This window comes from Ambystoma mexicanum, chromosome 3q, assembly GCF_040938575.1.
Source record: "Ambystoma mexicanum isolate Mex_15411 chromosome 3q, UKY_AmexF1_1, whole genome shotgun sequence".
NCBI classification, from domain to species: domain Eukaryota; kingdom Metazoa; phylum Chordata; class Amphibia; order Caudata; family Ambystomatidae; genus Ambystoma; species Ambystoma mexicanum.
In genome coordinates this window covers 454380790-454401399 of record NC_090926.1, presented here as the reverse complement: position 1 = coordinate 454401399, position 20610 = coordinate 454380790, and the positions used below count along the sequence as shown (strand labels likewise).

Genomic DNA, 20610 nt, shown 5'->3' with positions numbered 1-20610 from the left:
TTAGAAGAGCCGATGATATTGTGCTGTGAAGTCATTAATGGCCTGTGCAGATTATTGAGAACCTGCATTTTCATTAGCAGTCGGGGGAAGTAGCATTTTGACAGCATGAACCTCTGAGGGCTGTATCGTGGGTATTACACAAATGAAGGCCTCTCTCGACTGGTGGACTGGAAACTCATTTAGCAGCGTCTGAAGTCGGTGGTATCCATGCAGTGTAGACTGGAATTGTTCCATATACAGTCATGTTGTGCTTACCCGTGCATTGTTCTAGTTTTCTTATTGGCTATTCCCTTCAAGCATCTCTCTAATCAGAGGACGTCTATTTCGTTTATTTTACTGGTGGATATCCTGCTGCTTACTAGAATCGGTGGCCAACCAAGGAAAAAGCCAAGACTTTCCTGAAGGCCAAGAAGTCGGGCAGGGAGTTAATTCAAAATGCAAGTAGGTTCTAGAGTGTAGGGGTTAGTATAGAAAAGGCCCTGCCACTGTTCCATTTCTTTCTTTGAGAGAATGATCCACAAAAGCAACTTACTGCCTGCCCTAAGGGGGATGAATGGTACATATTGAGTTAGTTCATCTTGAGAAAAGGGCAGGGGGATAAAAGATGTGGTGTGGTGTTCGGCATCTCGGCCCGGTACAGCATGACGTTTACAAGCTGCTCGACTCACCACCACTTCTTACTATGCAGTACAGGAGAAGCATGTTCATGCTTCACTGTGCTGGTGGGGAAGGGGGGTTACCATATTTCTTTTGTTTTTTCACCCAATTTCTATTTATTTTTTACTTACAAAAGTCAATTTTGAATATACATCGTCCGAAAGGCCACATAACTATATAGCTTTGGTCATCAAATCTCTCAGCACTTCTGTTGGGTATCACTTTTAAACCACATCTTAACACGTTATCAAGGAGGCAGTTTTCACCCATACAGACAAAGCAAACCTCCTATATATACTACCAAAAAAAACTACAACTCGTAAGTAAGGGATTTCTCTGCTCTCCATCTTCTATACAATTTTGTTAAAAACTAAAAATAAAGAAGGGATGCAGGGATTAAAGCATCGGGACAGGGTAAGACATTGGGCTGAGAGAATGCAGTTAAGCACACAACAGCACAATCAATAGACAAAACATGGCCAAAATCACCTCGCAAACCTAATAGCCAAGACATAGAACAAAGCAGTAATCCGGCTGTGATGAGATGACTTCCATACCCACAGAAATCCTCATTTTATCTGTCGCGAGGCACCAGATGTTTGTGCTTTGTGGGAAAAAGAGGTGCTAGACACAGCCATGTCTAAAGTTGTTGGGTTCGCTCAGACTCATGTTTCAAACCTGCATTTTCTTCCAAGGGGAGACCGATAAGACCCAGAGTTTCTTTTCACGGGTAGCACCATCACATCTGCCTTGTCGATTCCCAAACGCCCAAGTTTGCGTCGAAACAAAACAATGGGAACATCATCAAAATAGTTAAAATTGTATTTTAATTTAAAAGTGTATTCATATTAAACCTTCCCACAGATTTAGTTGAAGCACAAATACAATGTGTAATGCAATTACAGAAAGGAAATTACAAAACAAGAAATGTGGCACCACCATGCCCAAGTTGTAGTTCTATTTACTATGCCTGTCATACTTGGTTGCAAAGTTCATGGTACTCTTTTTGCCATAGAAATTGATATGTAACAACCGTAATTGGCAGCAAGTACTCTAGAAAGAAATCCATTTAGGTCAGTCGATCCAGTTATAATACTTTCGGAATCCTCAAATTGTCATGATGAAAACACACTTTAAAAAAATAACCTCATAATTACCCATGAGCAGTTCCTCCAAACTGGTTCGAAAAGCATAAGTTATTTAACACCTTTTTCGCAAGGAGTGAAAGTGATGGAATTGCCTTGCCTCCATTGAATGTCTCTCACTCTTAGCCTAATTTAAAAGATGACTGGATACAGGTTATTTTGGCTCTGCTGGCCCCAATGGCTGTTCTGACCCAAATGCGGGTGCCCGCTGGATGCTGCCACCTCCTTCTATTTGGTGGATTTGTGATTCTCCCACCAGGACCGCATGCACATGAATTGTTGCGTTCATGATCATGGAGCAGCCCTAGCCGTGAGAATTTGACCTTCACTCGCATGCTGCGCCCCCGCCTGCCTTCTGCGTGTAATGTGCAGCAGCAGCAGCACATGGGGGCGCCACATTCTCTAGGATCGTTGCAGCTGCCATGCTCAATAATGCCGGATAATACTACACCAAGTGCATAACCGAAAGCTATGCGCTCAGCAGTACGTTTCAGGCTCTAGTGCCTAGACAGTGCCACCCTCTCTCATGCATATAGGTTTACACGCAGCTGCAGCCTATTTTGGTTTTAGGTGCTGTATTCTTTTTGAACAGGCCTGGCATTCATCCATGGAAGCTCCACTTGAGCAAGTAGCTGATTCCAACTTATTTTTCTAATTTTCAGGTTCAATGGAGAACTTGTAGATGTTGCATATTCGTTCAATCAAGAACGGCATGACACATCCCAAAAGGGTGAACTGGATCCAGTACACCACAGTGTAGCACAACTTATCAGAAAAATATTTGTGGCATTTAATAGAGAAAACACCATAGCTTGCCATATAGCGTGGTTCTATAATGTCGTCAAAGCGTTCGAGCAGCACGATTAACTAGAAAGCTGAAGATCGAATGAATCCTTTGTAAATGACACCAGAACCCTGCATTTAATCTAACTCTATATTACATGATGTGATTTTTACATTTTTTTAAAAACATGTTTTTCAAGAGTAGAAAGTCTCTAATTCAAAGGGATGGCATTACCCTTTTGAAGTTTTGGTTTCCAAGCTACTGTTAAACATGAATTCAGACACTCTGATCTTTTAATTGTCCTTATTACCCAAGAGCACCTCTTTCCTTAGAGAAAATATCCCTGGGACCATTGATTAATTTAATATTTATATATAAATATGTGCTTTAAGTAGCGCTACTCTGCCGGCGCACAACTGTTTCGTAGGCAAGGAGGTTTGGCATACTGTCTGTTCAAAGGCAGTTGGGTACTTGTTGGAAATACAAAGGGAAATTCCTAACCGTGATTGAGGTTTTTAGAACGTTTACAGTTGAGGTTAAACTCTGCATGCGTGTTCTTACTGTAAACATAATTTCAGGTCCCATTTTCTCGCCAAACAAAATGGCAGCTTGTAATGCAGTCTGAGAAAATGGTGCTCTGACATCCCTGGTGTATTTTTGGACCACTTCACTGGACTGCTTTGATTTTGTTTACTTGCCTGGTTGCGATAAAGCTAGGGCAACGGTTTGCACAGCTCTACGTAGAATTTTAAGTTAGAAATTAACAGCAAACGCAATATGTTGCACAGAGGGGTTCTGAGTGGCAGCTAAATGACAATGGGCCTCATTATGACTGGTGTAGCCGGGCTGGTTAATACCGGCACGGCTGCCGCAGGAGTAATTTTCAGGCGCCCGGGAATGGGCAATTACCGGGGCATTACAGCCCCAGCTGACCCGGTAATTGCCCATTCCCAGGCGCCGGAAAATATTAGTCCCCATTTCCATTGAGTCCCATTGGACTAATTGGGAATGGGGAGGCCAGATGCACCGGCACCATTTATGAATGGTGCAGGTGCATCGTAGAGGACTGCGCGCGGGTGAAAGGCACCCGCTTGCAGAACTCGTAGTTTGCCGGTGCGGAAACGACGTTACCAGCAAGCTTACCGGTACCGTGGTTTTCGGACCGGAAAACTTATAATGAGGCCCAATGTGAAGCTTGAGCTGTATGATGTCGCTCGAAACCCTGAGGGCAAATTAACCCTGTGGTTTGTAGGCGCCCATCTACAATGTTATGTTTTTATGGTGCCCTCAAAGTCCCTTTTCCGACTTTTTAGTTGTCCCCATGCACCAGCAGTTCAGGGGGTCGACTAAGGAGGCATGGGATAAGCATAGAAAATCGGGGACAAGAAAATACAGTGGGTGCCATTGCCATGCAGCAACTCCCTCGATTCTTAAATTCTTTCCCTCTGCACACCACCAGAGACCCAGAAGGCATGTTATGATGTCACAGCAGGACGATACAGCATTTAGTAACATTGTATGCATTAATGGCTTTCCATGTAAGCCATACGCAGCAATGTATTTTGGTCAAAATGCTAGGCCTTTGGAAAATAGGGTGTAGTTTAACTACTTGTAATGTCGTTTTGTGTCTGTTGAAAAAGTCACTCTATTCTGATAGCCAAGTCCTAAATTGAGAAACATTAATTCTAAACCCGTTGTTTTTTTTATTTCCGCAGCAAGCGCAACCTTTCCAGCAGAGTCAACCTTTTCAGCAAGCTCCACCAAACACAGATTGGCGTTTCTCACAGGCACAGAGGCCCGGGACTAGCGGGTAAGTAACACCTTGTCTCTAACATATGGGATGTAATCTTGCTTCCGGCCTCATGACCTCGTCAATGTGTCTGCAGAGCCAAGGTCGGAGTATGTTATTGATGTTTTTGTCTGCTGCCAAGGTCATAATGGCAGCCAAGAAAAGATAAGAGTTTGTTGTAGGGGAGATGGGCATGGAGAGCCTCTACTAAGCAGTGAAGCGCATGTATTTTGTGTAGAAGCTTCATAGAAACAGACTGCTGAAATACAGTTCACCGTCTACCATAGCACAATAAGCATTGGAAGATTTGTTTAGTATTCAAAACCATTGATTGTATTACTTCTTAATTATCTCCAAACTCCAAACTCCCCTGACTCTGAATCTACATGGAAAAGAGGTGGTTAAGAGTATTCAAATTGAAGCAAGTTTTGTCCCTCAGGGGTGTTTGTGTGTGTGTTACGCTCGACTGTAAAGTTGGAGATTGTGCAGTAGAAGCATGACTTATTCCTGAAAGGCATCTCCGCTTGTGTTTTGAAACAATCCGGCGACTGCTATAGCCTTTCCGAATTGTGAGAATGTTTGCAGCCCTCTGTATTCCCATCCCCCACTGTGGAGTATCTCTCTACATGATATAGGTGTATAGGATTTCTTTTCACCACCTTCCACCCATTGCGTAGCCCACCTATTCCCCACTTTCACGAAGTTCTGAGAGGTCCCGCGGTTTGAGTCAAGCATCTTTGCATACAGCGGGTGTCACTCTTGCCCGGACATTTTTTGCAGTCCTTCCTTTTTCGAATACGTCATTTCGATTTGGGCATTTCCCCTGCATTATGAAAGCCTTTGTTTCTTTCCCAGGACATGATTTTATGAAAATGTTGGTATTGTACCTGAAGGTTTTGCCACAAAGCATAAGGCTTTCAGTTGCATAACCCTGCTGACTATCCTTCTGCACCATGCGTTTTTCGGGGAGACTCTGCCCTTCACATCAATCATCAGACCTGCTTCCCCCATTTTTCTCAGTCCTTTAGTCATGTTCCTTCTGTCCTTGTTTCCCCACACTCGATCTGCCTGTTTCACCCAGTCTTTCTCTTATGTTTTCTGCACGCACCTTCTAACACACATCCCCCTCCTCCAGGATTCGCTTCTTACCCCCAGTCTTTCCTTCGTGTTTAGTTTTGTAAACTTTTTTTTATTTTTTATAAAACCTCGGCTTTCTTGAACACAATGGACCCATGTCAGGGTGCACACTCAGCCCGTGCGAGCATTGCCTGCCTTACATCAGGTCCCTTTTGGTGTACACGAAAATGATATAAAATTCACTTTGGGGATGAATGTGGCAAGTTGCATTCAAAAAGAATATTTGGAAGCATTGGCCACGCTGGCACTTCTGGGGAGGGCATATCTCCCATTGCTGCCCTAAACCCTTTCATTCTCACCCATATCACCAAACAGTCCTGACATGGGCGGTCAGATTATGCGGAGTCAGATTGTTTAACTACCATGACTCTTTACAAACCAGGCTATCCGCGGAAATAAGCAAGGTGGACTTGTCCAAATTCTTTGAAAAACAGACACTTGCCTCTCCAACAAGTTCTTCTCAGCCCCCTATGGAGGTATACGATTTTACCAGCATGAAGTTATGGGGTTTCTCCACCATGGGGTCTGGCATGGATTCACATGCTCATGAATATTCCCCGTCGTCAGGCTGGGAATCCTCGGTAAAGCAAAAATCAGTATCAGTTTTGTTTCTGATCTGTCTTTCTTAGTAGTAACCAATCACGGATCTCTGGGTCACACTGCCCCCAGCCAATGACTGCCCTCTCCCTACCTGGATTCCCATCACTGTGGGACCTCAGCCCCATCTTCAATCCACGTCTCCACCTGAAATGGTTTGGTCAATGGACTAACCACATGTGGCAGTTAGACTCATGTACTCTTTGAAACAGCTGGTCATTTATCCTTGCAAAACATTTCCCTGAATTTAAATTTACTTGGGTTTATCAAAGCACATGCAGAGGACGCAGGTGAAATACATGTCCTTGGACACCTTTTTCACTAGACATAGAAGCTGAGATCGTCGGAACTGCTGATCTGCATCTAACAAGACTGAATGTATAGCAAGCACCAGCCTTCAAACGACCTCTGTCTGCATATATTAATTCTCCTCTTGGCCATCAGGAAACCACTGCATAACATTCCAACAACACTTCACAGCATTCAACTATTTACCTCCGAGCATCCATTATGCACCTACCAACACCCAGTCATTCACCTAAGAGTATTCATACATTTCACCTGGGAGCATTCGAACATCAACTCCCAACATTCAAATGTCACACCTCATCTTTCAGTCATTTTCATTTAAGCATGCAAGCACCCCACTCTGCAATCAAATCTCACATATAGACAGTCGCACATCACCTCTGAGGAATCGATCATCACCTCACAACATTCATTTCTTCCTTTTCTCACTTTCCCCCAGAAGCTCATGGTCTCCAGAACTCTGGTCCTCTCTAGGCTGGACTATTGCAACAGCCTTTTTTCAAATCTTCCTGCCTCTAGTCTTTGACCATTGCAACTTTTCCAGAACTGGACTTGTCCTTGGCCTCAAGCCCAAGTATCGCATCTCTCCAGCTCTGAAATCTCTTTACTGGCTCCCAGTGGCTGCAAGGATCAACTCCAAGAACATCTGCATCGCCCACAAGGCTTTCTAGGGCCTGGGACCGCTCTACCTTCAAATTGCTCTTCCGAACAATCTTCCTTCTAGAGCTCTCTGCTCATCCACCTCCAACTTGGGGCAGATCTATCTCCATTGGTAGTCTAGTCAAATACTTTCATCTCCTCGCTTCTTCCAGCCTAAAACATAAACATGCCAATTGTTCAACTGAAATGCACAAAGGGTCCACAACATAGCAAGGGTTGACATGGCAGAGGTGTTCGGGATGATTCCGCTGTATATCTGCCGGCAAGGTCTATATCAATGTAGAAAAGTGATTGCCGTTGCCCATTGAATACCACTTCCTGCGAAAAGGAATCAAGGCAGGCCAAAGAAACTGTTGTCCCAGCAACGAAAGTACTCCTGAAACAACTCATACTGGCGAGCCTTGGGCTGAACTAAGAGGCAGCACCGCCCAAATGTAAACATTTGCCCTACGAAAGAATTCCAGCAACCCTATAGAATCCAGTCATTGGTGCCGCGGACCCTGAAGAAATTCAGCCCTGGTAATCCATCCTTGAAAGAGCTGAAGTGGCTCCGGTTAGAGCAAAGCATGAAGTTCACAATATGCACAGAATGTAAAGCTTTGGGAGGCAATGGTCGGGCTTAGCAGAGTTTAATCACGTGCCTGCCCCACAATTCCTGGCTAACCAATAATGTCAAGAGACGCCAAACTAACCGCTCAGTCCAGTTTCAAGTGTAAGAAGCACTGAACCGATGCAGTTGAGAATGCGAGGCCCATGCCTCTAGAACACACTGCCTTCTCTTCTCATCTGCATGATCAACACAAGCTGCGATCCTTAAAGAACGCCCCCAAATATGCATTTGCCCAAGGAAGCTTTTGACATCCTCCTGAGGTACTCAGAACCTCTACAGACCTCCTCTCCAAGAACGGACCAGTCACTGCAATCGGCAAAACTGCATTGAAACGTCCACATACAATCAATTCCTGGTGCTACAACCATCCAAGGATCTGTTCCAAACTGGCCGGGGTACAACCGCCGACACTACCTGACCTGCTCGGACAGATCCTCAGGTGCTCCCACATGTTGGTGCAGTGAAAAAGAATAAGGGAATATAATGATACAGAAAAAGACCGCTGGTCCCCCAACCAATGCTTGCAGTACCTATACAAGTAAGGCCTGACTGCAGCAGGTTGTATTTTTGTGAATGGAATATAAATGAATTCCTGGGCTCTTCTGGCCGCCGCGTGCTAACTGCTGGTGCCTGCATTTTCTGGCATGTGACCTCTGATATTTCAAAGATGGTCACTATTTTGTAACAACAAAAGGAATAGTCTAATGAATAAAACAAGAGCAAGTGCCAATATTTGGCCAATTGCAATTACCAGGTGATTTGTGACTTAAAAGACTAATCAATTCAGAACCAAGGTGAAAATGCAGAAAGTCAATGTGAAACTGGGCTGATTTGTATCACGTAATCACAAACTGCAAATAAGCTCACAATCCCAAAGCTGAAATTCCTGTCTTCTTACTGCCCTCGTTATTTAAACCTAGATTGAGATCATTCCACATAGTGGATGAAATTAAGCTGGAACTAAGCACAGGTGGGTAAAGCACATTTTATGTGATTATTTCAATAGACTTGCGTGACTTCCTTAAAGGTTAAATGCATACCCTTGCACTCCCTTCCACCTAGGCCGCAGCCACCTGCTGGTCCAGCTAACTACACTAGCTGCTGTCTCCAGGCCACTCCTATTCACAGGTCCTCTGGAAATCAACCCCCCCCTCCCCCATCGATATCCAAGGTCTTCCAGGGAAAAGTACACCCTCATTAGACGTCAAAGGCGTGACGTTTACCCCATATATAGCAGATGCTGTTCCATGATGGGCTACCAGAATGCTGCTGCTGTCCTTAAATTTGACGTGTTTGCTTTGCAAAGTGCTAAGCAGGTTGATTTCCAGATCTTCAGACACAGCGCTTTATTAAAGAAGTAAAGGAACAGTGCCGCAAACGTGTTGTTCCGTCGGCCCGTGGATTATTATATGCCATGCATCACGAGTATGGAGTGTGGGTGCTGAAGTGGGATGTGTGCAGAAGTGTTGTATAGTCAGTGGTTTTCTTGTGGGCTGTGCCCTTATTTATGAGTGATCCCTCTTATGCACCCACCACTAAGGTCAAGCGGATCAAACTAGTCCTCAACCTCATCCTTCCCTCGTTTTTGACGTTGACTAATGTTAATTTACCTCAGTCATGGTTCTATTTGTCTGTAGTTAGCAATTGTGTGTGGTTGTTGGGGGTTGTTTCATACCACATCCCTAAGAACCTTTGATATTAGAGATGGGTACAAGTAGCCTTCAGGTTTTCCTTTTTTTATCCATTATTTTAAACCACAATCTTTCACACAAAAACATTAAAACGGTAAGTCGTTTTTGGGCCAACATACCTTTTACCGGCCACACATCTGTGTGCAATTGCAAAGTTATCATATAGCACCTGAACATCCGCCAACCATGCAGTGCTTCAAGGTCGGACTTCACCCAGCATCATTTCCTGTAGGAAGAGGTTCTGGTATTTCCCTCTCTTTGGGAAAAAATCGACTGTTTGTGTTTTTAATATGGAAAAGCCCTGGAATTGTGTTTTTTTGTTGTGGTTTTCTTTTGGAGGGCATCTGTCTCCTGGTGTCCTGTTCAGGGAGAAGCTGTATAGTCGCGTGTGCTATTCAGGAAGTGGTTGTGGCTTCTGCACAGTTCAGGGGTAAACTGGGACCTGGTGTTTGGTTGAGGAGGATTCCATGGCTTGTGTCCTTTAATGTACTTTAAGGTGATGTACTGTACTTATAGAGCGCAGACTAAGGCACAAAGGCATCCAGGCGCTGAGAAGGATGGACAGTGCAGGAGTGCTACAGCATCGTGAGGAGTGTTAGAAAAGATAGGTCTTCCCATCTCCAATATCACGCAGCAGAGCTGGTAGCTTGTTCCACAAGGTGGGGCCAAGAACCGAAAAAGAACAGCCACCCAACTGAGCTCTCTGGTGGCGTGGTACTTTCAATAGCACTTGGGAAGATGAGCGGAGGCACCTACTGTACAGGAAGTCGCTGGGGATTTGTGTTCTGTTGAGGAATAAGGAGCCATGTTGTGTTCATTAAAAAGATATGGAAAAGGAAGTGTGTAGGTCGGGCAGAAGCTGTTGCCTTGTGTTCAGTTCAGGAAAAAGCTATGGACGTGTGTTTTGTTGAAGAGGCGGCCATGGTCTTGTGTTCTGAGTAAGGAGAAGCTGTAGCCTGAAACTCTAATTCTCTTAGGAAGACTCTGTGTATTTTAACAGATAACAGAAAGCTAGGACCTAGTGTTTGACTCGGAAAAATGCAATAGTTGCCCGGTCACTAAAGGTTCACAGGAACATCTTCTAACACAATTTCAGGATGCTTGCACCTGCAATATATGACTGCAAGTCACACTCATGATGGTGTTGCCCAATAAATCCAGTACTGCCACCGTAAGTGCACACACGTGTTGGCTTTGATAAAAGGCCAGTAATGCCATTGTAAGTGCACACTCAAGTTGGCTTTGTCCAATAAGGCAAGTACTGCCACTGTAAGTACATGCTCATGATAGCATTGTCCAATAAGGTCAGGACTGCACTGCAAGTACACCCTCATGATGAAGTTTACAGAAAGGCCAGTGCAGCTACCCTGGTTATACCTTCATGATGGCACTGCCAAATAAGACCAGTGAAGCTACTGTAAGTACAACCTCACAATGGCTTTGCCCAACATCTCCTGTGCTACTTACTTAAAGTAAACCCTCATAGTGTCTTTGCCAAATAATCCCTGTTCTTCTTATAAGTGCACACTTATATTGGATTTTGATTTGCCCAGTAATAGTAGTATTGCCACTGTGAGAGGACATTGTCATGCTGCTGGCTATACCAAAACCTTGTCAGAGAAGAAATTAATGTCTATGCCGGGCTACCCCTCTGACAATATTTTACTTGAAATCCCCATTTAACGGCTACTGGCCCTCCTCCCAGGCTGGCCAACATAGTTGTTTGCACACACACTGCATTCACATGCACTCAGATTCACACACATTCATAAGCACCCATATAATGTCAAAACACAAAAACTAACACAGACAATGTACACTAAAAGCAAAGATTTATTTGAAACGTGCCTGCGCTTAGTCTGACTCCGTTTTTACCTTTCTCTAGTAGTTTAACCAGATGGGCCTTGCCTGCATCCTTTTCGTGCAGGAATCCGGAAGCTGTGAGGGGTGTCTATCACGCCTCTTCTTGAGTCCTGGTTCTTGCAACACACCCCTGAGTGCCAGCAATCCAATACAGTTGCAGGCCACTAGGGTGTGGATATGCAGGAGCATCCCCTATGTCCTACTGGGCTGGAGTACCCGAGCCAGCATGTCTATTGGGCCCCAAAAGCCTGAAGAAGCAAAATGCCTCTGGCCTTGTGTGACAAATACATTTCCGGGGCACCAGTGGCCGCGGCATGAATATCGGTTTCTAAACCGGTTTCAGCCCAAAGGGACCAATGGGTCTTAAAATGTCTCTAGGGGCCTTTGAAGAAGGACCAGTGGGACAGGAACACAATGTAACTTGTGCTTGTAGGTGTTCTTTGTGCTCAACAGGGTCAAGTTGGTGTCAGGGTGCTTTGCCGATTCTCCGACAGATTTCAAGACAGGGAGACAGCTGTGGTTATCAGGTGGCAACCATTTCGGCAAACAAGGCTGGACGGATGGCCGCAGGCTGGCCGACATGGCTGCTCGGGGTCAGCAATCATTGCCTCAGTGTTGGTCGGCAGTTCTGAAGCACTGGTCGACGCATCTCGGACGGCTTTAGCGACTGCAGCGTAACAAAAGTCAGCAGTGCAGTCTTTGCAGTTCGAGCGGCTCGACTAGCTTCTTCACTGGGTTTGTGTCGACCTTTAAGGCAGGTGGCCCAAAGCTAAGGAGGGTGTTGCAGGAAGCTGCCTTGTCCTTGGTTTGGTTCAGAGACTATCTGCTGCTTCCCAGCAAAGAAGCTTGCTGCAGTGCCTAACAGGGCACGCTGTGTGCTGTCTGGGTACCGATTCTCGAGCTGCTGGAGGGACCTCTGTATTTAGCATCGTCCTCTGTTCCCGATCTTGCTTCCCTTTTGGAGGTCCTGACCTTCCTTCACTGGCGGAAGATGTAAGGCAGACTATACCTTCAACCAGGGTCCAATGATGAGATCTTCCTTCTGCTTGTGGTGAAGCCTTCAGATTATCTGCAAAAAGAGGGGCTCGGCCCTCTTTTTTAAAGCCAAATGTACCAAAGGGATTGGTGTAGGCCATGGGTGCACAACATACGGCCCGCGGGCCAGTTGCGGCCCGCCATGCCCTTTTGACCGGCCCGCGAGGCACAAAGACTTTCCTAATGGAGGGCGGCCCGCGCGGCCGCCCTCCATTAGGAAAGTCTTTGTTGTCTTCCGGGCCGGTGAAAGCACTGGCCCTCATTGGCTAGCACACACACGCATCACGCCGCTCCTACGAGCCACGTAATGCGTGTGTGCTGCACCAATGGAGAGCCAGCAGCACTACGGCTGGCGTGGCCCATAAGGCTTGATGCCGGAAGGCATTTCAGCCTTGGACCACGCCAGCCGTAGTGCGATTCCAGCTTACCTGCCTGCCTTCCAGCACGTCTCCGGTAAGTGGTCTGTTTGTGTTTGTGTGTCGGGTTTGTTTTGCTTTATGTTTGTGTGTATGAATGTTTGTGTTTTAATGTATTTTGAGTGTATGTTGAGATGCGGGGGTATGGGGGTGTGTCGGATGTGTTTGAATGTTTGTGTTTTAATGTATTTTGAGTGTATGTTGAGATGCGGGGGTGGGGGGGTGTGTCGGATGTGTTTGAATGTTTGTGTTTTAATGTATTTTGAGTGTATGTTGAGATGCGGGGGTGGGGGGGTGTGTCGGATGTGTTTGAATGTTTGTGTTTTAATGTATTTTGAGTGTATGTTGAGATGCGGGGGTGGGGTGGTGTCGGATGTGTTTGAATGTTTGTGTTTTAATGTATTTTGAGTGTATGTTGAGATGCGGGGGTGGGGGGGTGTGTCGGATGTGTTTGAATGTTTGTGTTTTAATGTATTTTGAGTGTATGTTGAGATGCGGGGGTGGGGGGGTGTGTCGGATGTGTTTGAATGTTTGTGTTTTAATGTATTTTGAGTGTATGTTGAGATGCGGGGGTGGGGGGGTGTGTCGGATGTGTTTGAATGTTTGTGTTTTAATGTATTTTGAGTGTATGTTGAGATGCGGGGGTGGGGGGGTGTGTCGGATGTGTTTGAATGTTTGTGTTTTAATGTATTTTGAGTGTATGTTGAGATGCGGGGGTGGGGGGGGGTGTCGGATGTGTTTGAATGTTTGTGTTTTAATGTATTTTGAGTGTATGTTGAGATGCGGGGGTGGGGTGGTGTCGGATGTGTTTGAATGTTTGTGTTTTAATGTATTTTGAGTGTATGTTGAGATGCGGGGGTGGGGGGGTGTGTCGGATGTGTTTGAATGTTTGTGTTTTAATGTATTTTGAGTGTATGTTGAGATGCGGGGGTGGGGGGGTGTGTCGGATGTGTTTGAATGTTTGTGTTTTAATGTATTTTGAGTGTATGTTGAGATGCGGGGGTGGGGGGGTGTGTCGGATGTGTTTGAATGTTTGTGTTTTAATGTATTTTGAGTGTATGTTGAGATGCGGGGGTGGGGGGGTGTGTCGGGTGTGTTTGAATGTTTGTGTTTTAATGTATTTTGAGTGTATGTTGAGATGCGGGGGTGGGGGGGTGTGTCGGATGTGTTTGAATGTTTGTGTTTTAATGTATTTTGAGTGTATGTTGAGATGCGGGGGTGGGGGGGTGTGTCGGATGTGTTTGAATGTTTGTGTTTTAATGTATTTTGAGTGTATGTTGAGATGCGGGGGTGGGGGGGTGTGTCGGATGTGTTTGAATGTTTGTGTTTGAATGTATTTTGAGTGTATGTTGAGGTGGGGGTGTGTGTCGGATGTTTATGAATGTTTGTAGGGGTTCGGATCTGTATGGGTGCTTGTTTGAGAGTTTGCTGATTTGGGGGGGGGTTCGGGTCTGTATGGGTGCATGTTTGTATGTGTGTTGATTTGGGGTGTGGGGGTTTCGGGTCTGTATGGGTGCATGTTTGTGTGTGTGCTGATTTGGGGGGTGGGGGGTTCGGGTCTGTATGGGTGCATGTTTGTGTGTGTGCTGATTTGGGGGGTAGGGGGTTCAGGTCTGTATGGGTGCATGCTTGAGTGTGTTTGGGGCATAGTGTTTGGTTGGGGGTGAGGGGGCCATGGGGCATAGTGTTTGGTTGGGGGTGAGGGGGCCACGGGGCATAGTGTTTGGTTGGGGTTGGGAGCCATGGGGCATAGTGTTTGGTTGGCGGTGAGGGACAGGGGGCATAGTGTTTGGTTGGGGGTGAGGGGGCCATGGGGCATAGTGTTTGGTTGGCGGTGAGGGCCATGGGGCATAGTGTTTGGTTGGGGCTGAGGGGGCCATGGGGCATAGTGTTTGGTTGGGGGTGAGGGGCCCATGGGGCATAGTGTTTGGTTGGGGGTGAGGGGCCCATGGGGCATAGTGTTTGGTTGGGGGTGAGGGGCCCATGGGGCATAGTGTTGCACTCCAAGAGTGAATTCAATAATAAAGCTAAAACAGGCACAGTTAGGAGATGTACATCCTTTGCTTTTTTGAGGAAACCTGACTCAACGAAGGCCATACTCCTCTTGGGTAACCCAAACAGCAAACTATAGCAGTCCAAAATAACGGAATGTCCAATCAAGGGTCAATAAAATATATATAATTTAATTAAACAGACGATATACAATAACTAAATCAAAATAAATGATAGCAATGGAAAATGTGTAGTACAAAATGTAAGTTTGAAATGCAATAAAAATCGTTACCCCTCAAAAACATATCTTTTTCCATGTGTTTAATACAAATTGGGGGTTGAAAAAGCCTCCTGACATGTCCCGCCTACCGCCCCGCCCACTTTTACTTTTCGGCCCACTATAGCCCTCATGTAAGGTACTTTCGGCCCTCTGTCAAAATCAGTTGTGCACCCCTGGTGTAGGCTAAGCCTACCTTAATGAACCGATCCTGGGTCCCCACAGACAATCTCCTGAATGCGTATAGGTCATAAACAGAGTGTTTTGCAACAGAAAAGGTAAAAGGGTCAAAACATGCACTTCTAAGTCCCTACCATCTTCCTGTCTGTCGATCAAAGGGTCTCTCTGGTTAACTGGTCTCTGGTTCCTAATTAAAACGACATATCTCCCTTGAAGCTGTGGTGAGACCTGACTCTCTTGCCCTGCCAAACCACCTTCTCGTACTTTCTGAATGGGGTCCCCTTGCAGGGATGACTACTATTAGCACGCAGTCCCATACTTGACCTTTCACTGTCAACCGATACTGAGGGTGGGAGCTTGCTTCAGGTTGACACAGTGCATATGAATGGGTGTTGGGGTTTCCGGTCTCCTTTGTTAGCTGCTGCAGCCAGGCCCGCATATCAGCCTGTTTGAATTAAACTCTGATTAGTTGGTGATTGCTGGCACCAGTTACAGGGCTAAACAAAAGGAGAGGGGGCGGATCCATGGAGTCTTTGTTAGGTCATTAGGCGGTCTGTGGAAGGGGGAAGGTTTGGCCCTCCCCTTCTGGAGATGCATTGTGTACTTTGCCTGTCAGATCCCAGCTAAACATAACGGGGGACTGCGCCTGTAGGCTGTGTTCTCCCAGAGTACACAGGTCTATGCGTATGTCGTTCGGTGCCCATAGGAAAATGTGTGCGGATTAGCCGCACACATTTTCCGGAGGTTGATCTACCATCTTTCAATTACATTTAAAATTTCGAATTCCTCACACCTTGCCTGTTGGGCATAAGCTAGCTGGGGTATTTACACAAACGTGAACCAGGTATCCCACACAAGATGGATTGGCCCAGGAGCACTCTTCCAGCTGCTTCTGCAGCTCTGGAAGTGTGCTGTATTTTTGGGGCTTTCCCTCTGGTTTTTCCATAATAGGTGGCAGGTCAGGGGCCTGTCGCCCATTGTTTACTAGCGGCCACGGACATGTGTCTTGTTCAGGAAAAGGTGTGGGCATGTTTCCTGTTGAGGAAGACACTGGCATGTGTAGCATTATGTTATGCTGAGGAAAATCTATGTCTGGTGTCCTTTTGAGGAAGATGCTTTGGCCTTTTGTTCTGTGCACTGTCTTTTTTTCGGGGACAATCTGTAGCCATGCATTTTCCTGAGGAAGTTCTTTGTTCTGTAAGCAGTAGTTATCTTGTGTTCAGTTCAGGGCAGATCTGTGCGTTGTGCTCTATTCAAGAAGCAGCTGTAGCCTTGTGTTCTTTTAGGTGAAATATGTGGTTATGTGTCCTGTTCTTGAAGATATTGCATCGTGTCGCTTCTGGAAGATGATGTAATTTTGTGTTTTACTTGAGAAGAAGCTGTAGTGTAGAAACGTTGTTTCTTTTATGTCTAGGAAGACGCTTTGTCGATACCCTTTGGCTTCGTTCTTTGTTCTTGGTTCTGGAAGAATCATTTTCATTTTGTTCTGTTAAAGAAGCTATATTTTGTTCATGGCCTTGTCTTATGTTCATACAAAGCAGGTACCTTATGCACGTGTAACCCCTGACCCAAACTGGGCCTGCTAAATCGGGGTTACTGTCCTTAAGTTAATGCATATTATCACGAGTTAATAAAAAGGCACATGTCACTCTTGTTTTCAAAAGTATTCATTTTATTCAGGTTTTGCAAAGAAAATATTGTTCTACAATACCATGCATTTTTAGGAAAGAGTACTGTTTGTGCTGTTGAGTGTTCGCTCCTCTGTGCAGCACCCTGGACTCCCCATTGGGCCCGCATAGGTTGCTAATGTCATGGAACACTAGGATAACTCGCACCTGCAGTGCAGATGAGCAATGGCTGGTGGTGGGGGGAGGAGCGGACGAGCCAGGGTGCAGCGTGGTCACCAGCCCACAGTTGCAGAGAAGCGGTGCCTCAGTAGTGCGGCAGAACTCGGAGAGCAGTGATGCGCATTGTCCCGGGCCACTGAGGCAGTGGTAGCAGCCCAGGGGCAAGACTCAGGATTAGTGGGCTTTGTGGGGGCACGGGCACCCTGGGGCCTGGCATTTTGAGTGGCCATTACAGTTGTAGCAGGGGGGGAGGGCATTAACTCTGGAACGACCTGGATAACGAATGCATCCCAGAGCAGCACCAGACTGAGTCCAGCAGAAAGCAGTGCCTGTGTTTGGGTTTGTCACTGCTGGCAACGTGATGGAGGACTGGTGTCTAGCCAGGGCCCTGGTTCAATGTGCCCCCACTGCACATGGGACAGGTAGGCAACGCACCACCCCCTGGCATGGCAGTCGCAGTGCAGAAGAGTGGGCTGGGGAGAGTTGATCCTGTCCTGTCTTTGTTGAGAACGTCTGCACAGTTCGGCCTGCCTGTTTAGGGCAGGAACTGCATACGCATGGCATTTCCCTCTGTATCGTTAATGCATTAGCAAGTTCATTGGTTGTTTTGAGAACCTCAAACTGGTGTGTAAAAAGAACCCGGTGCCAAGACAGTTTGCCACTAACCAGTGTCATCTTTATCAGTAAGAGATGCACATATATTCAGGGCTGTGTTGCTTACTCTACCGTTCCTCGTGTCTCGCCATGGGACACAGTCAAGGGACTGGATAAAGGGACCCACCGTTGTACGTAGGGTGGAGAGCCTATGCATCATGTACATGAAGTTCAGTAGGCACGTGAGCCGCATTATAATTGCTGGCTAGCCAGCCCAGCTTGGGCTGCTCTCTGCGAGCTCCATGTATGAGGTGGAGGAAAGTCCCCATTCCTTATTTTAGGGGGAGTTGGTGGTGCATTCCTAACCCAGATTTCACCCTCGGTGCTCCCTTCATGCATGGTTAGGAGGTGTGGGTAGGTGTAGGGAAGACAGCCCTATTTGGTTACCCTTTGAAAGATAGTAACGCTGATCTGAGGTAATTCATAGGTAGTTCGAGGCCAATGGAGTTCCCTTCTGGGCAAAATGTTAACAAAGTGATGTGTGATCATGACTAGCTTTTGGATTCAGGGTCCTGTTGTCAATATTCAGTGCAGGCTGCTCAGCATGCTGCTTCCTTTTGCATCTGGTCTGTAGAGGGTCTGGGTAAAAGGTTACCCTCACTGACCTGGTGGCGATGGCCAACCAGGGGGCAGAGCAGTTGCACGTCATGTGTTCTATTCAAAAAGGGATTGTGGCCATTTGTTTTCTTCAGGAAAGGATATGTCCTTGACGAGATTGGGGCAACATGTTCTGTTGTGGAGAATCTGGGGCATTGTGGTCTGGTGAGGGAGAATCTGGGGCATTGAGGTCTGTTGGGGAAAAGCTGGCCGTTGTGATCTGTGGAGAGAGAAGCTGTGACTTTTTGCTCTGGTGAGGGAGAATCTGGGGCATTAAGGTCTGTTGGGGAAAAGCTGGCCGTTGTGATCTGTGGAGAGAGAAGCTGTGACTTTGTGCTCTGGTGAGGGAGAATCTGGGGTGTTGTGTTCTGTTGAAGGAGAAGCTGCGACTTTGTAATCTATTTAAGTAGAAAACGGGGCTTTGTTGTCTGGTGAGGGAGAATCTGGGTTGTGTTCTGTTGAGACAGAAGCTGGGATTTTGTAGTCTATTGAAGTAGAAAACGGGACTTTGTGGTCTGTTGAGGGAGAAGTTGGGTGTTGCATTCTGTATTTCTTACTACGAAGCCATGGCCACTTTAGGAATCCTTGTCCTTTTTTACTTTTCTTCTTTGCTGGTGCGTTGGAATTCCAAGGGAGTTCAGTGACAGAATTACGATGAAAACAGCTCGATATACACGGCGTATGGGCCAGTCCCTGTCACCTAAATAAAAAAGGCAAATCCAAATATGTCAAACCCAGCCTCCTAAATCGAGATATTCATTATCACAACAATGGGGCTTTGTGGTCTGTTGGCGAGAAGCGGGGGCTTTGTGGTCCGGTAAGGGAGAAACTGGGCCACTGTATCCTCTTGAGAAAATGGAGTGTTCTTGTGTTCTACTCAGAGATGAACTATAACTCTATACCCTTTTCAGGAACATTTTGTGGCTTAGGATCTATTCAGGAAGATGTTGTGATGTGTGTTCTGGGAGGAAGATGCTGTGACTTGTGCTTTGTGTCATTATATTGCTGTCGGGAAGCAGTTGTAGTTTTGTGTTGTGTCAAGGAAGCGATTCTGGCCTTTTGTCCTGCGCTGGAAGAGGCTTTGGCTTTGTCCTCTGTCAGGAAGTGGATGTGCTCTTGCCTTCTGTGCTGGAGGAAGCTATGACCCTGAGTTCAATTCAAGAATAACCCATGCCTTGTGTTATGTTCAGGAAAAGCAGTGGCCGCGCGATAGGAGCTGAGGCCTCGCATTTAGTTATGGAATCTTCCATGACCTTGTGATACCTTCAGATATACTGTTTAAGAAGAAACTCGGGCGTCGTGATCCATTCTGTACACATATTTGGCTTCGGTTCTGTTCAGGAGCAAGCTGCGTAACTGGGTTCTGTGTAATGTGTTCACTTCCAGGGAAGCTGCGGGCTTCTTTTCTCTGCCTTGTGTTCTGCTTGGGAACGAAGCAGTGGCCTTGTATTCAGTTCACAAAGAAGTTTCGGGAAAGGATGTGCCGTGTTTGGTAAACACTTAAATACTTGCCCCTGTGTTCTGCTTGGGAGGAAGCTGTCTCTGGCTGGTTAGGAAGAAATCGTGCCACTGGTTCTGTCCTGGAAGAAACTGTGGCCTTGTCCCTGTTCTGCTGAGGAAGGAGCTCTGGCTGGTGTTTGGCTAGGGACGAGGCTGGCATTCTGCTTTACTGAAGACGAAGAAGCCGTCCTTTGTGCTCTCTTCCTGGACACCATTCTCGAGTGATTAAGCTCCTTTATCTGCTCTGCTGAATGCACAGTCTGTAAATCTCAATAGCTCAGCCCAGTACCTACCGAAAATTGTGCACGTCGACGTTTGGGTTGCTTTTGTCACATAACTGAGATCGGTTTTCACATTTTTTACATTCAAATTTTGCATGGTCAGCCATGGGAGAGACGTGCAGCCTGTGTGGTGTGCTAGAATAAAAACCTCACAAAGCTGCGCTACAGTATGCAAATGAAGACATGCCCGATTGGTGTTAGGAACCCGGTGTCCTATGTATGTCTCAGGAAGGGTACAGTGAGCAAAGAGCGTGTGCTGCAAACTCTCATCTCAAAGTGGGGGAAAAACCACAGAACAGGTTATCATGCCATGTTCTTTTTGGAGAGCAGCGCCTGCTACCATTTTTTTTAAATGTCTCAGGAAGGACTCTGCCTCCTGAGCGTGCCACTTCTTGGACAGGTGGTGCATAACTGTGCATTTATGAATAAAAAAGGGGCGTGAACAATGGAGGGGTGCAGAAACAGCTGCCAGGGGCTGTGTAGTGTGGCACAGTGGGGACACCACTATTCAACTGGGTGGGAAATAATGGCCATCGAATTATCTGAGTTCTCGGTACCCAAATGTATTTAGACGTAACGTTTGTGGACT

General features: G+C 46.3%; 1 protein-coding gene across 50 annotated transcripts in view; it reads left to right on the top strand.

The window, feature by feature from the left end:
• The window catches only part of LOC138582666 (protocadherin gamma-C3-like), a 1158828-nt gene that overhangs the window by 1129449 nt on the left and 8769 nt on the right, over positions 1 to 20610 (top strand). For all 50 annotated transcript variants that reach the window (XM_069654164.1, XM_069654165.1, XM_069654186.1 and 47 more), the window contains exon 2: positions 4302 to 4396. In XM_069654164.1, coding sequence (XP_069510265.1) covers positions 4302 to 4396 — 95 coding nt within the window. The remainder of the gene's footprint in view (positions 1 to 4301; positions 4397 to 20610) is intronic.